At 44.4% G+C, this 17,712-nt stretch overlaps 2 protein-coding genes across 3 annotated transcripts in view; both read right to left on the bottom strand.

Moving 5' to 3' along the window:
• LOC134341616 (zinc finger protein 239-like) overlaps positions 1 to 17,712 on the bottom strand; it is a 618,489-nt gene that overhangs the window by 54,504 nt on the left and 546,273 nt on the right. The gene's annotated exons all lie outside the window — the stretch shown is intronic.
• LOC134341523 (probable G-protein coupled receptor 139) lies at positions 15,210 to 17,453 on the bottom strand. Its single transcript, XM_063039395.1, has 2 exons — positions 17,387 to 17,453; positions 15,210 to 16,120 (listed from the first exon to the last, which is right to left on the bottom strand). The coding sequence occupies exons 1-2, from the start codon at positions 17,451 to 17,453 to the stop codon at positions 15,210 to 15,212; spliced, it is 978 nt and encodes a 325-aa protein (XP_062895465.1).

The raw sequence follows: 17,712 nt of genomic DNA, 5'->3' as shown, positions 1-17,712 counted from the left end.
TTTGCTGGCCTGCCACTTTTACTTTTCACCTTACTACTTTTTGCTTCTACCCTCATTTTCCACCCCTCTGTCTCTCTGCACTTGTTCCCATCCCCCATCGCTGATAAGGAGGGGCCCAAGGACACAGGGATATCACGATTTCACCTAACGTCTGGCCAGCGTAGACTCCTTTCCCTGGTAATACCGTTTCACTTCATGGACATTAAGGGATTCTAGTATGGTGCATACAAGTAGATAGCTTGTGAACTCACGGGCTATTTCTTTGAAACAAGAAAACATTACTTGGTAAATAGAGATTCTCTGTACCTGACTGATCATTATTACAAGGGGTGATTCTTGTAACATTTCTACTTCGTCGTGAATATCTGTTTCTTCATTCTTGGACTGACTTCCTTGATAATAGCATTCTCCTTCTGGGGAAAGATCCTCCCTGCAATCGGTTGGAATGATCTGAAAGTATTCATTACATCTCCTGATAATTCCAGAGAATGCGGGCCCGGCTCACCTCCTCCCAGCTCACACAGCTAGCCTGCTATCCCTGGAACCAGTCTTGTCGGTGTGAGGAACAGTGTCTGCACACTCTCTGTTGCAGGGATAACTTTCCCGAGGAAATGTGACTGGACCTGCAAATAATATTCAAAGTGCACTCTCACCACAACCCGACAAGACACCTCCCCGTAAGAGACTCGACCCTTCTCCGGCAATCCTCCTGCATCACAAGGCACAATAATGTTTGCCCTCCTAATTACCTGCTTTACTCTCAATAATTTCTGTACCAGGTGCCTCAGCTCTCTCTGAAAAATTTACTAAGCCACCACGTGAAAATGACTTACCTACTTTGGTTATCTCGTAGTGGAATAGACTCACATTCTGTCCATCCGCACTCATAAACTTCTGTCTGCATCCCCAAACCCGCTTTGTACCCTTCTCACTATCGTCCCTGCCACCTAGCGCTGTAACAGCAGCAGACATGGATATAATACGTGCTAGAAACATAGAAAACATACAGCACAATACAGGCCCTTCGGCCCACACAATTGTGCCGAACAAGTCCCTACCTTAGAAATTACTTGGCTTACCCATAGTCCTCTAATTTTCTAAGCTTCATGTACCTATCTAAAACTCTCCTAAAATACTTTTGTTATCCCACATCCAAATCACTGATATAGACTATGAACAGCTGGGGACTGAGACCAAATTCTGTATCACCCTACTGGTCAGGGCTTCCCAAATCTCAAATGGCCCAATAATTCCCTTTCTCTGTTTTTGACCTGCTGATCAATTTAGAGTCCACACAAGTACATTACCCACAATCCCATGTGTTTATCAGAAACTTTCTTAAATTCCACCCACACCACATTCATCAGTTCCGAATTCTCCATCTGTTTTCCCTTTTCTGAACTCACACTGACTCTGACAACGCTGCTGTTGCTGTCCTCCCAGCTCTGTGGGTAGGGATATGGGATCTGGGCTTGTGTGTCTGCCTGTTGGACACTGTGTACAGAATACCATGTGCACAGATTGATTGTCTGTGGTTCTCTGCAACGGTTGTATTGGAAATGTGCATCTGGGACTTGAGCACACTGTGGGACAGGTAAAAGTCAGAGGCTGTGTGAAGCGGCCGGTCCAGCCAGTGCCAGTGTCTGTCTCTCTGTCTCTCTCTGTCTCTCTGTCTCTCTGTCTCTCTCTCTCTCCCTCCCTCCCTCCCTCCCTCTCTCCCCCTCCCCCTCCCCCTCCCGCCACAAGTAAAGGTAATGGTATTTTGCGACATTTTTAAAACAGTTAAAATTCTATTATTATGTCTCCAGCTGTTGTAAAAGCTTGTCTCCTTATAGCATGCTGACAATAGTTACTAAGGTCTGTACCCTTACCATATCGTGCTAGATATTGTCAAGCAATACACTCTACCTGTATGGCGGCGGCTGCAGTAAAGACCTGCATAAATACCTGACACTACGGTGCCAGCTGTTTTGAAGATCAGTTAAAATTCTCCTGCTGGAAGATAGTTGAAGGTGGCAAAGAGAAGGAGAACCTACCGGTAGAGAAGGCGGCGAATAAGCGCGAGAATGAAAAGACCGGTTATGACTAGAGCAGGAGTGTTTGATACAAACGACAATATACTCCCGGACCAGGCAGCGTAGACAATGCCGGGTAGCGGGGGTAACATTCGCCCGAATTTCAATTTTAGGTGAGATGAGGTGTAAAAGATACTTCTATGGAAAAGAGTAAACTGTCAACACCTTTTATCTGTACTCTGATTTTGTGTGCGTTGTTTTGTAGCATCTCAGATTTTCTCGTGATTGCTTTGTAACCCTATTCAGTATGTTTCAATTTATCCACAAGTGGGAGTACGGAATAGGGCGCGTAAATGCAGCTGAATTGTAATACAAACAACATTTATTTCTAACTTTTAATGAGTTTCAAAATCCGATTCATTGGGTATTTCACTGCTTTCTTGAGTTCCTCTCGGAATTTTCTGAGTAAGGGCGTAAATACACGTGTTGGTGTAGGAACAGAGAACCTGCAGCATATCTGATGTAATTAACATGACGTAACGGGGATCCGTGACAGAATCAACAAAAGTCAATGAAATCCGTTCATATATATATAAAATACAACCTGTATTACCCACAACAATATGAAACTACCGGTTATGCTGAGGAGCAAAACAACGGATTTGCGTCGGTTCTCCATCTCCCGGTCCTTGTCATTCTCTCCACTCTGTTGTCCCCCGGAGCCCCCTGCGGGCTCGACTGGCCACTAGAATCCGCCTGACAGTCTGAATATTTAGCAGCAAAATCAGAAACAATGGGACACAAGGGGTTAAAATGCGGTGAAGCATCTCGTATGCCGCCCATGAGGAAGAGTTTTGGAAGCTCTGTGTATAAACACAGTACCAGGGAACACCATCAATTATTACCAAAGGCTCGTATATAAAGTCCCAGGGGACACTCTCCAAACAGGCCAACACACTCACTGTCCAAATAACCACAGCCGCCGTTTTTTCGGTGCAATATCTTGTTTTCAGCTTCTGACAGCAAATGGCCACAAACCGATCGATGGTGAAAGCGACAGTCAGCCAGACAGAGCCTCCTCCGGGCTCAACTGGCCGCTAGAATCCAGCTGACAGTCTGCTTATTGAACAGCAAAATTAGAAAGAATGGAACACAAAGGGTTAAAATGCGGTGAAATATAGAAAATACCGCCCATGATGGAGAGTTTTTGTAGCTCGGTGTAAGAGCACAATACCAGGGAACACGGTCAATTATTACAAAATGCTCGTATACAAAGCCCCAGGGGACAGTCTCCAAACAGGCCAACACACTCACTGTCCAAACAACCACAGCCGCCGTTCTTTCAGTGCAATATCTTGTTTTCAGCTTCTGACAGCAAATGGCCACAAACCGATCGATGGTGAAAGCGACAGTCAGCCAGACAGAGGCCGCTGTGCTCGCAAAGACCAACCATTCACGGAGTCTGCACACCGGAGTGATGAACAGGAATGATCGGGGAAAATAAAACGAAGCAGTCCACGTCAGCAGCGGATCCGAGATAACGACTAGGAGATCTGCCGCTGCCATTCCCATCATGTTGCGAGTAACACATTTGGAGAGACCGCACTTTCTCCGGCGCAGGATCACAATCGCAATCACGTTCGCTGGAACAGAGAGGGGAAGAGAAATTTGGGAAAATACTGAGCAGAATCCATTCCAGCTGTTTGAGGGGATCCTGCAATATTTCCACTTTATTGTTGCATTTAGCGCGGAAGGGTCGAGAGAAGGTGCACAGAGGGCGTAGAAAAAGAAGGAACATACACCCTAAACTGGTCAATATGATCTGAATACGCATTAGTATCCTGATGACTGAAATGTGAAGTGGGAGTGGAAAGCTAAAACTGGGTAACTACCTCCTCGGAGTCAATAGTGTATGGAATATTTTCTACCAGCACTTTCCCCGTCTCCTGTTGATGAATTGAATAAATCAGTACGGTGATTGCAGAATTCTTACTTTACACAATCATAAAATCCCATGGTTCTCCCTGTGAGCGACAGAACACAAGAACCAGACAGGGACAGGAAATGTTGGAAACACACATACAGGCAAAACAGAATATGTGGAAAACCAATTAAGGTGTCTCTTCTCAGAACTGTTCTCAGAGAGGCCCCTGACACGAGTGTTAGCTGGTTTCTCTTTCCATACATACTGCCTGGGGCTCCGTGCTTCTAGCATTCCACGTTTTTGTTTCCTACTTCACTATTTCCCACTGGACTGATTTCTAGCAGAACATTGACTACAACAGATTCAGCGCAGTCTCTCACCACCACACAGACAGACATGACACTTCCTACTGAATTCATTTCAGAGCAGCAGGGGAGAGGAATTCAACGGCCAGAAGCTGCTCTGCGTCGAATTCAGATGTCTATAACAGGTCAGGTGTAGATGTAATCTAATTCAATTCACTGTATTGATAATTATGAAGGAAAACATCGGTTGTGATAATTTGCTCAGGAACGACCTCATTGTGTTGTCCATCAACTGCTTCACATTCAGTCACAGCGCATACATTTATTTAAAAAAAAACAGTTTCAAGGTACAACATGGAACTCCTCACATTTGCTAAAATGTCCCTAACAGTCGATGGTTTGATTGTTACGCCTAATTTAGACAACCGCTCACACACCAATGCAGACAAACAATTGTTATAATCTCTGCGAGCTGTATTCACACATTATTTCCAAATGCAGTTCAGCTGCTGCTAAACCAAAAGCACAGAGACTCGAACATCACATTACTGAACACAAACAGCTGGAAGAGCGCTGACTAACCCTTTGAATTCCATGGATCTTGGCCAAATCGCTGCATTTCTAAGGTAAGGACATGTTCGGCACATCTGTGTGGGCCGAAGTGCCTGTATTGTGCTGTATGTTTTCCATGTTTTTATGTTTCTATTTCTGCAGCGTTCTGTCTTAAGATCCAGATCCCAGAATCGAAAATCGGAGTACTAGGACTGGACAGGTGACAGTGGATACCAGAGACAGAAACAATTCCAACATTGGAATTAAGCTTTACTTCCCAAATATGGCAGCTGACACTGCCCCTTACCGGGAATTCCAAATGCTGAAATAAAGGGATAGTAAACTTCCATCTGTGAGATGACAGGATACATTATCTCAGAGAGGACCTGTGACAACTGTTGCTCCTGAATTCACAGTTCCGGCAGACACTGAGCTGGTGCCATCCGAACGCGCTGATTTATACAGGGGATCTGTCTCCAGAGACACGATTACACCCCTGACTAACCCTCTTCATACGGTTGCTTGAGCAAGTACTTTAATTCTACACCATTTGATTCTGATTGAAGACAACCATAAGAAAAGTATTGGGCATTACCTCAGCAGTGACTCATCTGATGTAAATAACTCCGCAGCACCAATGACAAAGGCTGAACTTCGTCTCTGAGCAGCCACATTGACACTTTTCACGTTTTTATCAGTAAACAGAGTTCACCAACACCGTCCGATCCCTAACTTCTGTCCCCGCGTTTCCCATCCCATTCCCAAAGCACGACATGGCTTTAAGGTAAGGGGTGGGAAGTTCAAGGGGGATATTAGAGGAAGGTTTTTTTTTACTCAGAGAGTGGTTTGTGCGTGGAATGCACTGCCTTGTCAGTGTTGGAGGCAGATACAGTTGTGAAATTTAAGAGACTACTAGACAGGTATAGGGAGGAATTTAATAAAATAAAATAGAACAGCACAGCACAGTACTCGCCCTTCGGTCCAGAATGTCGGGCCGACCCTTAAACTCTGCTTCCTATATAAACGCCTTAAATTCCTCCATATACCTGTCTAGTAGTCTCTTAAATTTCACTGGTGTATCTGCCCCCACCACTGACTCAGGCAGTGCATTCCACGCACCAACCACTCTCTGAGTAAAAAACCTTCCTCTAATATCCTCCTTCAACTTTCCACCCCTTACCTTAAAGCTATGTCCTCTTGTATTGAGCAGTGGTGCCCTGGGGAAGAGGCGCTGGCTGTCCACTCTGTCTCTTTCTCTTGATATGTTGTATACCTCTGTCATGTCCCCTCTCATCCTCCTTCTCTCTAGAGAGTAAAGCCCTAGTTCTCTTAATGTCTGATCATAATGTATACTCTCTGAACCAGGCAGCATGCTGGTAAATCTCCTCTGTACCCTTTCCAATGCTTTCACATCCTTCCTGTAGTGAGCCGAACAGAACTGGACACAGTACTCCAAGTGCGGCCTGACCAGATTTTTATAGCACTGCATTATTACTCTGCGACTCTTAAACTCTATCCCTCGACTTATGAAAGTTAACACTCCATAAGCTTTCTTAACTACCCTATCTACCTGTGAGGCAACCTTCAGGGATCTGTTGACATGTACCCCGAGATCCCTCTGCTCCTCCACACTTCCAATTATTCTGCCATTTACTTTGTACTCTGCCATGGAGTTTGTCCTTCCAAAGTGTACCACCTCACACTTCTTCGAGTTGAACTCCATCTGCCACTTCTTAGCCGACTTGTGCATCCTAACAGTATCTTTCTGCAATCTTTGACAATCCTCTACACTATCTATTACACCACCAACCTTTGCGTCGTCTGCAAACTTGCCAACCCACCTTTCTACTCCCACATCCAGGTCGTTAATAAAACTCACGAAAAGTAGAGGTCCTAGAACAGATCCTTGTGGGACACTACTAGTCACAACTCTCGAGTCCGAATGTACCCCCTCCACCACGACCCTCTGCTTTCTGCACACAAGCCAATACTGAATCCACCTGGCCAAACTCCCCTGGATCCCTTGCTTTCTGACGTTCTGAATAAGCCTACCGTTGGGAACTTTATCAAAATCTATGTAGATCACATCCACTGCACTACCCTCATTTATATGCCTGGTCACCTCCTCAAAGAACTTTATCAGGCTTGTTAGACACGATCTGCCCTTCACAAAACCATGCTGACTGTCTCTGATCAGACCATGATTCTCGAAACGCCCAGCGATCCTATCTCTAAGAATATTTTCCAACAGCTTTCCCACCACAGACGTAAGGCTCACTTGTCTATAATTACCCGGACTATCCCTACAACCTTTTCTGAACAAGGGGACAACAGTCGCCTCCCTCAGTCCCCCGGTACCATTCCCGTGGACAACGAGGACATAAAGATCCTAGCTAGAGGCTCAGTAATCTCTTCCCTCGACTCGTGGAGCAGCCTGTGGAATCCGTCCTAAGGTGGGTGCAGGGCGGGGGGGCGGGTGGTGTTTGGTTATATTGGAGGAAGGGTTTAAAGGTCGGCACAACATTATGGGCCGAAGGGCCTGTACTGTTCTATGTGCTATTCTGAACTGTCCTTCAGTCCTTCAACTTACTCACACACACACATGCACAGACTAATAATTGCGCGCGCGCACACACATACACACACGCACACACACAAACACAGAAACACAGATGCGAACAGTGATAGAATAGGCAGAACAAGGTCGGATGGTAACGATGAGATGACCATTTGGTGATGAACAAAACATAAGAAAATCTGCAGATGCTTGAATTCCAAGGCAACGGTGGTGGAAAAAATAACTCTGCCGAGTTCGTCCAGCATTTCCGGATATTGTTGATGTAATAGAATTTTATGAGCATCTCCAAACTGCCACAGGTCAAACGGAATTGAGAAGGGATGCGTCAATCTGCAAAGCAATGGGCAGGCCGGTTAATTAACCGAAAACAGCACTCTAAATTGAGAGATTAATAGATACAGAATGGCTGGAAGTGAATAACAAGTTTCAGCTACATTGTTAAAAATGTGAGAAAGAGAGAGTGAGATCGAGTCAGACAGATTGACAATGGCACGAACTGCCCCGACTACTTCACGTAACCATCTGACCCTTAGCCTTCACTGACCCAGTTTCCTTTCTCTACCCACGAGGTAATACTTCAATCAACTCTGAAATCTTCACCTGTCCAGGCACAAGGTACAGAGCAGCCGCCCCTCTCTCACACACACAGACACCGAGCGCTCATCCGTTTCTCGTCTCAGTCAGAAGAGACGGTCAGTCCCTCACTGATCGCAAGCTGAGAAACACATTTCTAATGTCATTGTTACACTGAACCACACACGGCCAATATCGCTACTGTATTTTGTATCACATTGCCCTACAGGTAGAGACATTGACCCAAAATCCAAATCCTCACCCACGGTGCTGGGAGGACAGCAACAACAGGGATGGCAGACTGACTGTGGGTTCATGATATTGCAAACAGATGGAACATAGTGAACTGACTAATGTCTGTCGGTGGAATTTAAAGAAAATTTCTGATAAGAACACGGGTTTCTCGCGTGTTTGTGTGAACTTAGAATTAGTCAGAGTTCAAAGAAGGTATAAATAGGTCACTTTGATTTGGGAAGGTGTGACTGGTAGTGTGAATCAGGGATTGGCACTGAGACCCCAGCTGTTCACAGTCCACATCAGTGATTTGGATATTGGACGAAGGGTATTACATCCATGTCTGCTGCTGTTATAGAGCTGGCTCGCAGGATCAGTAGTTGGAAGGGTGCAGTGATGGTTTTTTGATGCAGACAGAAGAGAATGAGTGAGGATGTGGCAGACAGACAGAGTGTGGGGAAATGTGAGACCATCCACACCGAGAGGGACATAGTAGAAAAATACATTTTTACATGGCGACAGAGATGACGGTTTTTAAACGACCTCAGGGTCCTGGAACACAAATCTCTAAATGTTAACGTATAGGTACATCATGTAATAAAGGATTCAGACAGCATGTTGTTCTGTGATACAAGCAGATTGGAGAAGAGGGGTAGGGATGTCTCACTGGGAGATGTGTTATAGGTTTCTGGTGAGAAGGCACATTGAATATTATTTACAGACCTGGTTATATACACGATCGCCACATTGGTGAGCTAAATCTTCCCCGCGGTACTGAGTTTGATCCATCTGCTGAGCATATCCAGATGTTAAATTATGAATGAGATGGAGGAAGTTGTACAAACGACTTTGATTGGTACAACGGCCAAGCGTCTCGGCACAGTGCGAAAACGGTAAGCAACTATATACTGCACGTTGAAGTATTAATTAGAAAACGGCAATACATTCTGCACTAAGTGAAGGGCTTAAAAGTGATTTTTAAAAATGACTTTTGCATTTTGCGAAGTGTTTCCACTTACTTAGGGGTTTTATAGCGACGTTCCTCGTAACAGGATGATTACTGTCCAAAACAACCGAACACTGATTTAATTGAACTTGTAAGCACGGGACAGTTCTATTCCACATTTCGCTCTTTTTCACCAACATCAAAATGTGTGTCCAGGGGCATCTCAGCACGGTTTTCAGCTCCACTCTGAATTTAGACTTGGTTAATGCTTAAACACAAGTGTTTATACAAGAATTCGAGTACATGAACATTTTTCCGGCTTCAATTGCGATGTAGCCTGGAGAGTTGTAACCTGGTCGGTAATCAGCAATCAGACGGTTGGAATGTAGCTCACTGCCGATATCATCCAGATCATTATGAAATTCCCAGATAGAGAGAATAGCGGTATTACTGATTTCCTCCAGCTCCCCATCTCTTGATCACTCTGATGCTCAGAGTCCCTGCCCCGCAACCAAACTCGGGTTTCCCTGGACATCATGAGACGTCTGGCTGTACGGCAGTTAAAAACCAATTCTAATAAAAAAAAGAAATTCTCATATTTTGAGGAAAATTAAAGTGGATAAATCCCCGGGCCCTGACAGAGCGTTCCCTCGGACCTTAAAGGAGACTAGTGTTGAAATTGCGGGGGCCCTGGCAGAAATATTTAAAATGTCGCTGTCTATGGGTGAACTGCCGGAGGATTGGAGAGTGGCTCATGTTGTTCCGTTGTTTAAAAAAGGATCGAAAAGTAATCCGGGAAATTATAGACCGGTGAGTTTAACGTCGGTAGTAGGTAAGTTATTGGAAGGAGTACTAAGAGACAGAATCTACAAGCATTTGGATAGACAGCGACTTATTAGGGAGAGTCAACATGCCTTTGTGCGTGGTAGGTCATGTTTGACAAATCTGTTGGAGTTTTTCGAGGAGGTTACCAGGAAAGTGATTGAAGGGAAGGCAGTGGATATTGTCTACATGGACTTCAGTAAGGCCTTTGACAAGGTCCCGCATGGGAGGTTAGTTAGCAAAATTCAGTCGCTAGGTATACATGGAGAGGTGGTAAATTGGATTAGACATTGGCTCGATGGAAGAAGCCAGAGAGTGGTGGTAGAGAATTGCTTCTCTGAGTGGAGGCCTGTGACTAGTGGTGTGCCACAGGGATCGGTGCTGGGTCCATTGTTATTTGTCATCTACATCAATGGTCTGGATGATAATGTGGTAAATTGGATCAACAAGTTTGCTGATGATACAAAGATTGGAAGTGTAGTAGACAGTGAGGAAGGTTTTCAGAGCCTGCAGTTGAGGCTTGGACCAGCTGGAAAAATGGGCTGAAAAATGGCAGATGGAGTTTAATACTGACAAGTGTGAAGTATTGCACGTTGAAAGGACAAACCAACGTAGAACATACAGGGTTAATGGTAAGGCACTGAGGAGTGCAGTGGAACAGAGGGATCTGGGAATACAGATACAAAATTCCCTAAAAGTGTCGTCACAGGTAGATAGGGTCGTAAAGAGAGCTTTTGGTACATTGGCCTTTATTAATCAAAGTATTGAGTATAAGAGCTGGAATGTTATGATGAGGTTGTATAAGGCATTGGTGAGGCCAAATCTGGAGTATTGTGTTCAGTTTTAGTCACCACATTACAGGAAGGATATAAATAAGGTTGAAAGAGTGCAGAGAAGGTTTACAAGGATGTTGCCGGGACTTGAGAAACTCAGTTGCAGAGAAAGGTTGAATAGGTTAGGACTTTATTCCCTGGAGCGTAGAAGAATGAGGGGAGATCTCATAGAGTTATATAAAATTATGATGGGTATAGATAGAGTGAATGCAAGCATGCTTTTTCCACTGAGGCAAGGGGAGAAAAAAAAACAGAGGACATGGGTTAAGGGTGAGCGCGGAAAAGTTTAAAGGGAACATGGGGGGGGGGAGGGGGCGCTTCTTCACACAGAGAGTGGTGGGAGTATGGAATGAACTGCCAGACGAGGTGGTAAATGCGGGTTCTTTTTTAACATTTAAGAATAAATTGGACAGATACATGGATGGGAGGTGTATGGAGGGATATGGACCGTGTGCAGGTCAGTGGGACTAGGCAGAAAATGGTTCGGCACAGCCAAGAAGGGCCAAAAGGCCTGTTTCTGTGCTGTAGTTTCTATGGTTTCTATTTACAATAACGTCATTTCGCTAACATAACATACGGTTTACCTTCACGGGAATGAAAGCGTACACTCAAGGACGCGCTATTGATTATATCGGCAGGTTCATGGGCAAAGGTACAATGCAAAGAACAGAGAAAATCCAGGAAGGAAGTAATTCTTATGACCATGGCTTCAGTGACCTCTCTACAACAGATGACTACAAATCGGTCAAACGTGAAACAGAAAGTATAAAACACGAACAGTTCCAGGCAGACCGTCTTCAGGTAAATTATCACCGTATGCACACCAGGTTTGGGTCAGAAGAACTTTCATGGAGATTGTGTGCAATAATATGTGGAAGACCATGAAAGTATGTCTGCTGCTACTGTCAGAGACACACCTTGGAAAGCCGCAGTTTCCCCTGGTCAGGACCACCATGGTGAGGAGCCTCGCTGTAAGAAACAGATCGATGACCCTCGGAACTACTTTACAACATATTGAGGCGATGCTCAAATATACACATATTGCCTTCAGTACCTATTGCAGAGACAGGGAACACGTGAATACACCGCACTCGATCAGGGGAAAGCTTTCCAGCATCCTTCCGTGCACTCTTTAACAGTCCACGTGTAAAATTTGTATTTAATCGAAGGAAGTTATCAATACCTGGTAGAGAGCGTTAAAGGAAAATCATTCTGGAATCGGAAAAGATTGCTTGTTCTGTTATGGCCGGAGCAGGTTGCTCTCTAAGGTAAACAGGAGGCAGTGAAATGGCGGTGGATCTGTATTTCAGCAGGTTAAGAACTCATTGAGCGCTATTTCCATGTTCGCGCGTTTTGGACCCTTAGGTTGCTGAAGGAGCGGTTATAATTAGAAAAGGGAAACTAGACGTTTGTCATGCTGCAGTTCTTCAGCCTGGCCCTGCACACTAAGATACAGCCTTGTCGGTCTGCAGTCTGAAAAGCGACCTGAATGATAGTTGGGAACTGTGTAGTGCGCTCATGTGCTCAGAGTCACATTGCTGGAGCTCTGCAATCTGGAGTTGCGAAGGGTGTGGCGGTCTGAAAACCCAGCAGCCCGGACAGGCGCATTGAGGTACGGTTGTAAAGACTGTCATCGGCCGAACATGTCTAATCCGTTAAAGTTCCTATGAATCATTTGGCCGAAGACCGGCCCTTCGTTACAGTCCACTCGGCTCTGCAGCCTTGCTACTGGGAAGCAGAAAGTGAAATTATTTTTAAATATTTACAACTGGGATGACGCATAAAACAAACCTCCGTTAAAGTCTGCGTTATTCTTATCAGTAGTTGAACTGGGATCAGCTAACTGCCCTAACCGGAAAGAAGGAGCGTGTCAAGGTACTGCGTAAAAGACTACACATCCTTCAACACAACAAACCGCAGAAGGATCCTTAGGGTTACCAGGAAGTCCAAAAGCGAAAGTTACTTCCATTTACCAGGCGAATTACTAGCTCTCCAATTTCTCGGTTCAACATTCCCGAGAACGATAAATCAGTTTACGTCATATCAGAGACGAATCCACTCAGAAGAAAACAATGAGAAGAAGATACAATATCGACTGTGTTACAGTGGAGCTCCGACTTTCCAGTCCGGGATATAAAGCTTCGCTCTATAAAAGTGACGTGTTAAAGAGAAAATGTGAACGTGGCAAAATATTCAATTTGCAATAATCTGTGTCAGATGCAGTCTCTCAATAAATAGGTGGTGCATTTCTGCTTCAGCACTCTGAAATGATCAAGATTTCATGGCAGGCACAAACCTCTTGACGAGTTAACTCAAGAGGACTTAGTACATACAAAAGCATGATCTTCGGCGGCTCCAAATTCAACGACGTCAACTTACCTTCAACCACTCAGAACTTGAACCTATCATCTGAATTACTGCAGCTCAGCAACATTATAATCACGGTGGCAAGTTTTCACAATCATGGACATCTTCCACACAAGAGAAAATCTGCAGAAGCTGGAAATCCAAGTAACACACACAAAATGCTGCAGGCAAGCCAACATATATGGAAAGTCGAAGTTTGGGTCAAGACCTTTCATCAGGATAGACTCGGCCAGAAACGTTGACTGTACTCTTTTCCATAGATGCTGTCTGGTCTGCTGAATTCCTGCAACATTTTGTTCGTGTTGCATGGATAATTGTTTTTGTTCTAATCGTGTTCGTTCTTGTATAATTTTATATAGGTTATGTTTAAGTGTTTGATTCTACTTATGTACGTAATTTATCTAATGTTATGTAGTTGTGCACGTGACAATAAACTCGGGTTTGACTTCCCTTTGGAGTTTCACGATGGAAATGGCTTTGTCCGATATTTGTTCTTTAAGTCAACAAACCCTACTGATGTTGGGTCTGTTCATAAAGGACGGGAGCTACTCCTACATTCAGATTGTGCTGACCTGTCTCAGATATCACTGCAACTGAAAATGTGGGAACATCGCTTCACCTTTGCCGGTAATGATTTTTTTTTTCTAATGTTGTTGCTGTAACTTTCCTGCTGCTGGCACAAATCTGATGAAGGTATGGATATACTGCACTACCAGGCACTACGGGACTACTGCACACTCTGACTTTCTTATAACTTCCTAACTGCCGACCCGGTCGAAATATGCGAAATCCAGGATGATAACGGACTATGCCAAATATAATGCCGATTGCCAAATACTGGCATTCAGGGAGTATTGATTGAACTGCAGATTCACCTGAAGATAATGTTGACGAATCTACCGCAGTCCTGCAGATAACCATGTGATTGCGCTTCCGAGCAGTTCACGATTGTTTAATTCAAGAGCGTTAATGGAACTTCCTGTACCTAGAGGAAGCACAAGGTGGCATCTCACAGATGAAATCCGGGAAGTGGGGGTGGGGAGGGGTATGTGAAATAAATAGTTGAGAAGTTGATTGCTGGAAGAGTTAAAGGGATGGGAAAGAGGAATCTAATATAACAGGACAACAGACAACGGAAGACAATGAAGAGAAAGTAGGAAATGAGGAATGTGATAGGCAGAAACCGTGTACAGCTGTAGATATAGACATACAGATGCAGCTGAGTTTCAGCCAGGAGTGAAAGTGAGCGGGAATTAAATTTCAGATTCCAAATAGAACCCAGCCTAGCAAACAAACTGTTTCACCGTTATGGCAGGGTCCCACACCAAGCAAATACTGATTTAAATGCCAAAGTTGCTGCAAATATAACAAATTATGACACATCCCAGAAGTATGTGGGACAGAGAAAAATAAATTCACTGAACAGGGAAGACAAGAAGAGAAAAAGGCAAGTTACAATTTCAAAAAAAAAGGGTATTAATCTGCACGTTTTTGATGAATAATCTCATAGTGATGAGAATGAGGCAGAACCCTGCAGGGAAGAGACTTACAATATAAAAATAATAATAGATAAGGAGTACTGAACGGCAAACTAATACAAAATAAATTTAATGGGCGCTGATTCTGTGGTATTGAACATTTAAACATAACAAGTTTATCTAATGCTAAGGACAAGTGCAAAGTTTACTGTAAATTCGTGCAGACAGTTGACTTCCTTTTTCATTGCAATCTTATGCAAGAGGCTAAATGAACGGATGAGATGTCGTTTTGTCGCTTTGGTTTTGAACGTCGTCAGACGCTCACCCGCACTATCATTATCGAAAGGGGCGCTGGCGGTGACGAGAGCTGGAATACGGAGAAAACATAAACACAAATGGAAGTGTGAGCTTAATAATTGTAGGGGTTGATGTCGCGGGCTACAAGTGCCCACGTCTTTGTTCTTGTGCGGCGTCTCTGTCGGGGGATAAGTCAGTTTTATTCTCACCGCTGCCACGTTCTCCGATGATCGCTAGCTCTGTCGTGTCAAAATGGAAAACAATGCGACAGACTCGGAGAGAAACTCAGATATTTTGATTATTAACGAGTTGAATAAGTGATGTCAGCGGATATTTCGCAGCCATGATGAACCGCTCTCTGAACTTGGACTGAGTCACCCCATAAATAAACGTGTTCGTGCAGCAACTTAATATTGTTAGCATATATCCGGAGTGTTCAGCGATGTATTCCGATTCGTTGTAATTATTCTGATCCAAACTAGCAATGGTGTTATAGAGAAATTCAGCAACCTTTAACGACCACAGTATGATAAAGTTTCCGGAGATGGTGAGAAGTAAGATCACAGACCTCCTCCTGCTCTCCATCTCCGGGTCACTGCGGCTCTCCGCCTTGCTCTGACCCCTCAGCCCCTTACGGACGCGACTAGTCACTAAAATGTGTCTGACTGTCAGAGCGTTGAGCAGTAGTATTAACACGAACGGGAGCAATGGCGTTAGAACAGTGGAAAACCATCTATATCCTATCCACCCGGGATCCGCATACAAGTCCGGCTTTCGAATACAGTCCCAGGGTATATTGCCAATTACTTTCATAGGCTGATATATGAAGAAGTAGGGCACATTTTTAAAAAAGAACAGAACGCCGGTTGCTGTCAGAACCACAGTCGCAGTTTTCCCGGTGCAATACTTTGCTTTCCACTTCTGACAGCAGATTGTGACAAACCGATCAAATGTAAAAGTGACGGTGAACCAAACAGAACAATCCATGGCTGCCACTCCCAGGGCTGAGATCACACTGCATACAGGGGTGATGTCCAGGAAAGTCCCGGGGAAATAATAATAACTGAGACGCCACAATATGACCCGAAATACGATGGTCAGTATATCCGCCGTTGCCATAGCCACCAGGTAGCGAGTGGTGCACGTGGAGAGCCCGCAGTTTCCTTGGGACAGGATCGCAATCGCAACTGAATTGACTGCAGGAAGAGCAAAAAGAATGAGTGAATTGCTGTCTCGCCGCTGCGATGGCAGGGATAAGCTGGAAATAAACTCAGTCAAATTTTTCAGACATCTCATTTCTGGATGTTGAAAAGGTGTCAAGTGGAAGTCGCAGACGCTTCGAAAGAGTGCATGTTGCGTGAAAGGGTACAGTACATGATTCTGAAAGAGGAGCAGTGTTAGGGAATGAGGCATTGGCAACTGACCGACGAGTGCACTTTGGAGAAATCAATATAAATCTGTCATGATCAGATTTTTGATTGATGTGCAAAGCAACGATACCTAGACCACTTCTTCAACGATGGTGGCTGCCGCGTTCCCGTCACCTATGTCTCCCCATACAGCGAAGCTCGCTCCCTCTGCTTTGTTAATTTACAAAGTGCAAAGACAAAAAAAAATCGCCCGCTTGCATGTCTTAGTCTCTTCCTCGACTACCATTTGTCACCCGCCCTCAGAAGTCCTTCTTGGCTCGCCTCTTTTCAATTCTGAAACTATTCCTGACCTCGGTTACTTCACACAATGTAAGGTATCTAATCAGAAAGTTTAATTTTTCACCTTTAAAGTTTTTGCCTGAGCCGTTGATACTCTAAATGTTTCAATGCTTATTGGTCCAGAGCGGAGTCTCGCATGAACTTTACCACATCTGACCTCTAACGGGCAGCGCTAGGCTGGATCTAACTCGCTCTTCAGTTCACGGAATAGGCCGTGGATGCAAACCCTGGTACACTAAAGCGCACACAGACAATTGTGCGAATTTTCCAAAGTCCAGATGGTTCCGAGTTCAACTCGCAAATGGAGTCCACCGAGCTTCCTTGAATCACACCGGGAATTCGCTTCCCGTGTTACCTTCAAACCTGCAACAATATCTTAAAACACAGCGCAATATCTTTAAATTTTAATTTAAATCATGTTGCACCATTGATGCGGAATAATACGTTGTCCGATAAAGGAGGTGAACGCGCTGGATTGTCGGAGTTTACTTTGATAATCTCTTTACATTGATAACACAAAACAGCCTGACCTGAATCCACAGAATAAATCCATCTCCACGATCTTCCACTCTACATCCTTCAACTGCCCGTTTATATTCAGTCGAGGCCAAGAAATAAACTAGAGGGAATTTCTGAACGAACACAGAGATTTGTCACTCTCCAACACACTGGCCTCACAACGCTGTTGGTAACTGAACGAGTCCAAAGACCGCGCTCACAGAGCAGCAAATGTTGCTTTGCCCATGTTCTTACCAGGGACACCAATTACGGAAATGATCAGGTACCATATCCTTCTCACACGGTAAAAGGTTTCAAGCATGCTGAGTGAGATTCAGCCCGTCTCCCAGCTCCACACGATCTCGCTGAAGAACTCTGAGCTGATGAACCTCCACGGTCATTCATTTATACTCGCTCCAGCACACTGGATTTTCAATACCACACAAGACTGACGTGTCTTCCAACAGCTGCGGGAAAAATAAACATGATGTAATTCTAGTAAAATCCCAATAGTGATGAGAAACGGAGAGCTTGACACAAAGTTGAAAAATCTCAAAGACAAACAAATGACGATCTGAAAA

This window comes from Mobula hypostoma, unplaced genomic scaffold, assembly GCF_963921235.1.
Source record: "Mobula hypostoma unplaced genomic scaffold, sMobHyp1.1 scaffold_36, whole genome shotgun sequence".
Classification (NCBI taxonomy): Eukaryota; Metazoa; Chordata; class Chondrichthyes; order Myliobatiformes; family Myliobatidae; genus Mobula; species Mobula hypostoma.
This window is presented reverse-complemented; position numbering and strand designations above follow the sequence as displayed.

Excerpts from the sequence above, each read along its gene's own strand:
- LOC134341523 (XM_063039395.1), bottom strand. The coding sequence starts at position 17,453 with ATGCTTGAAACCTTTTACCGTGTGAGAAGGATATGGTACCTGATCATT. Across the intron at positions 16,121-17,386 it reads TTCCGTAATTGGTGTCCCTG|TCAATTCAGTTGCGATTGCG; the intron begins GTAAGAACATGG and ends CTCTTCCTGCAG.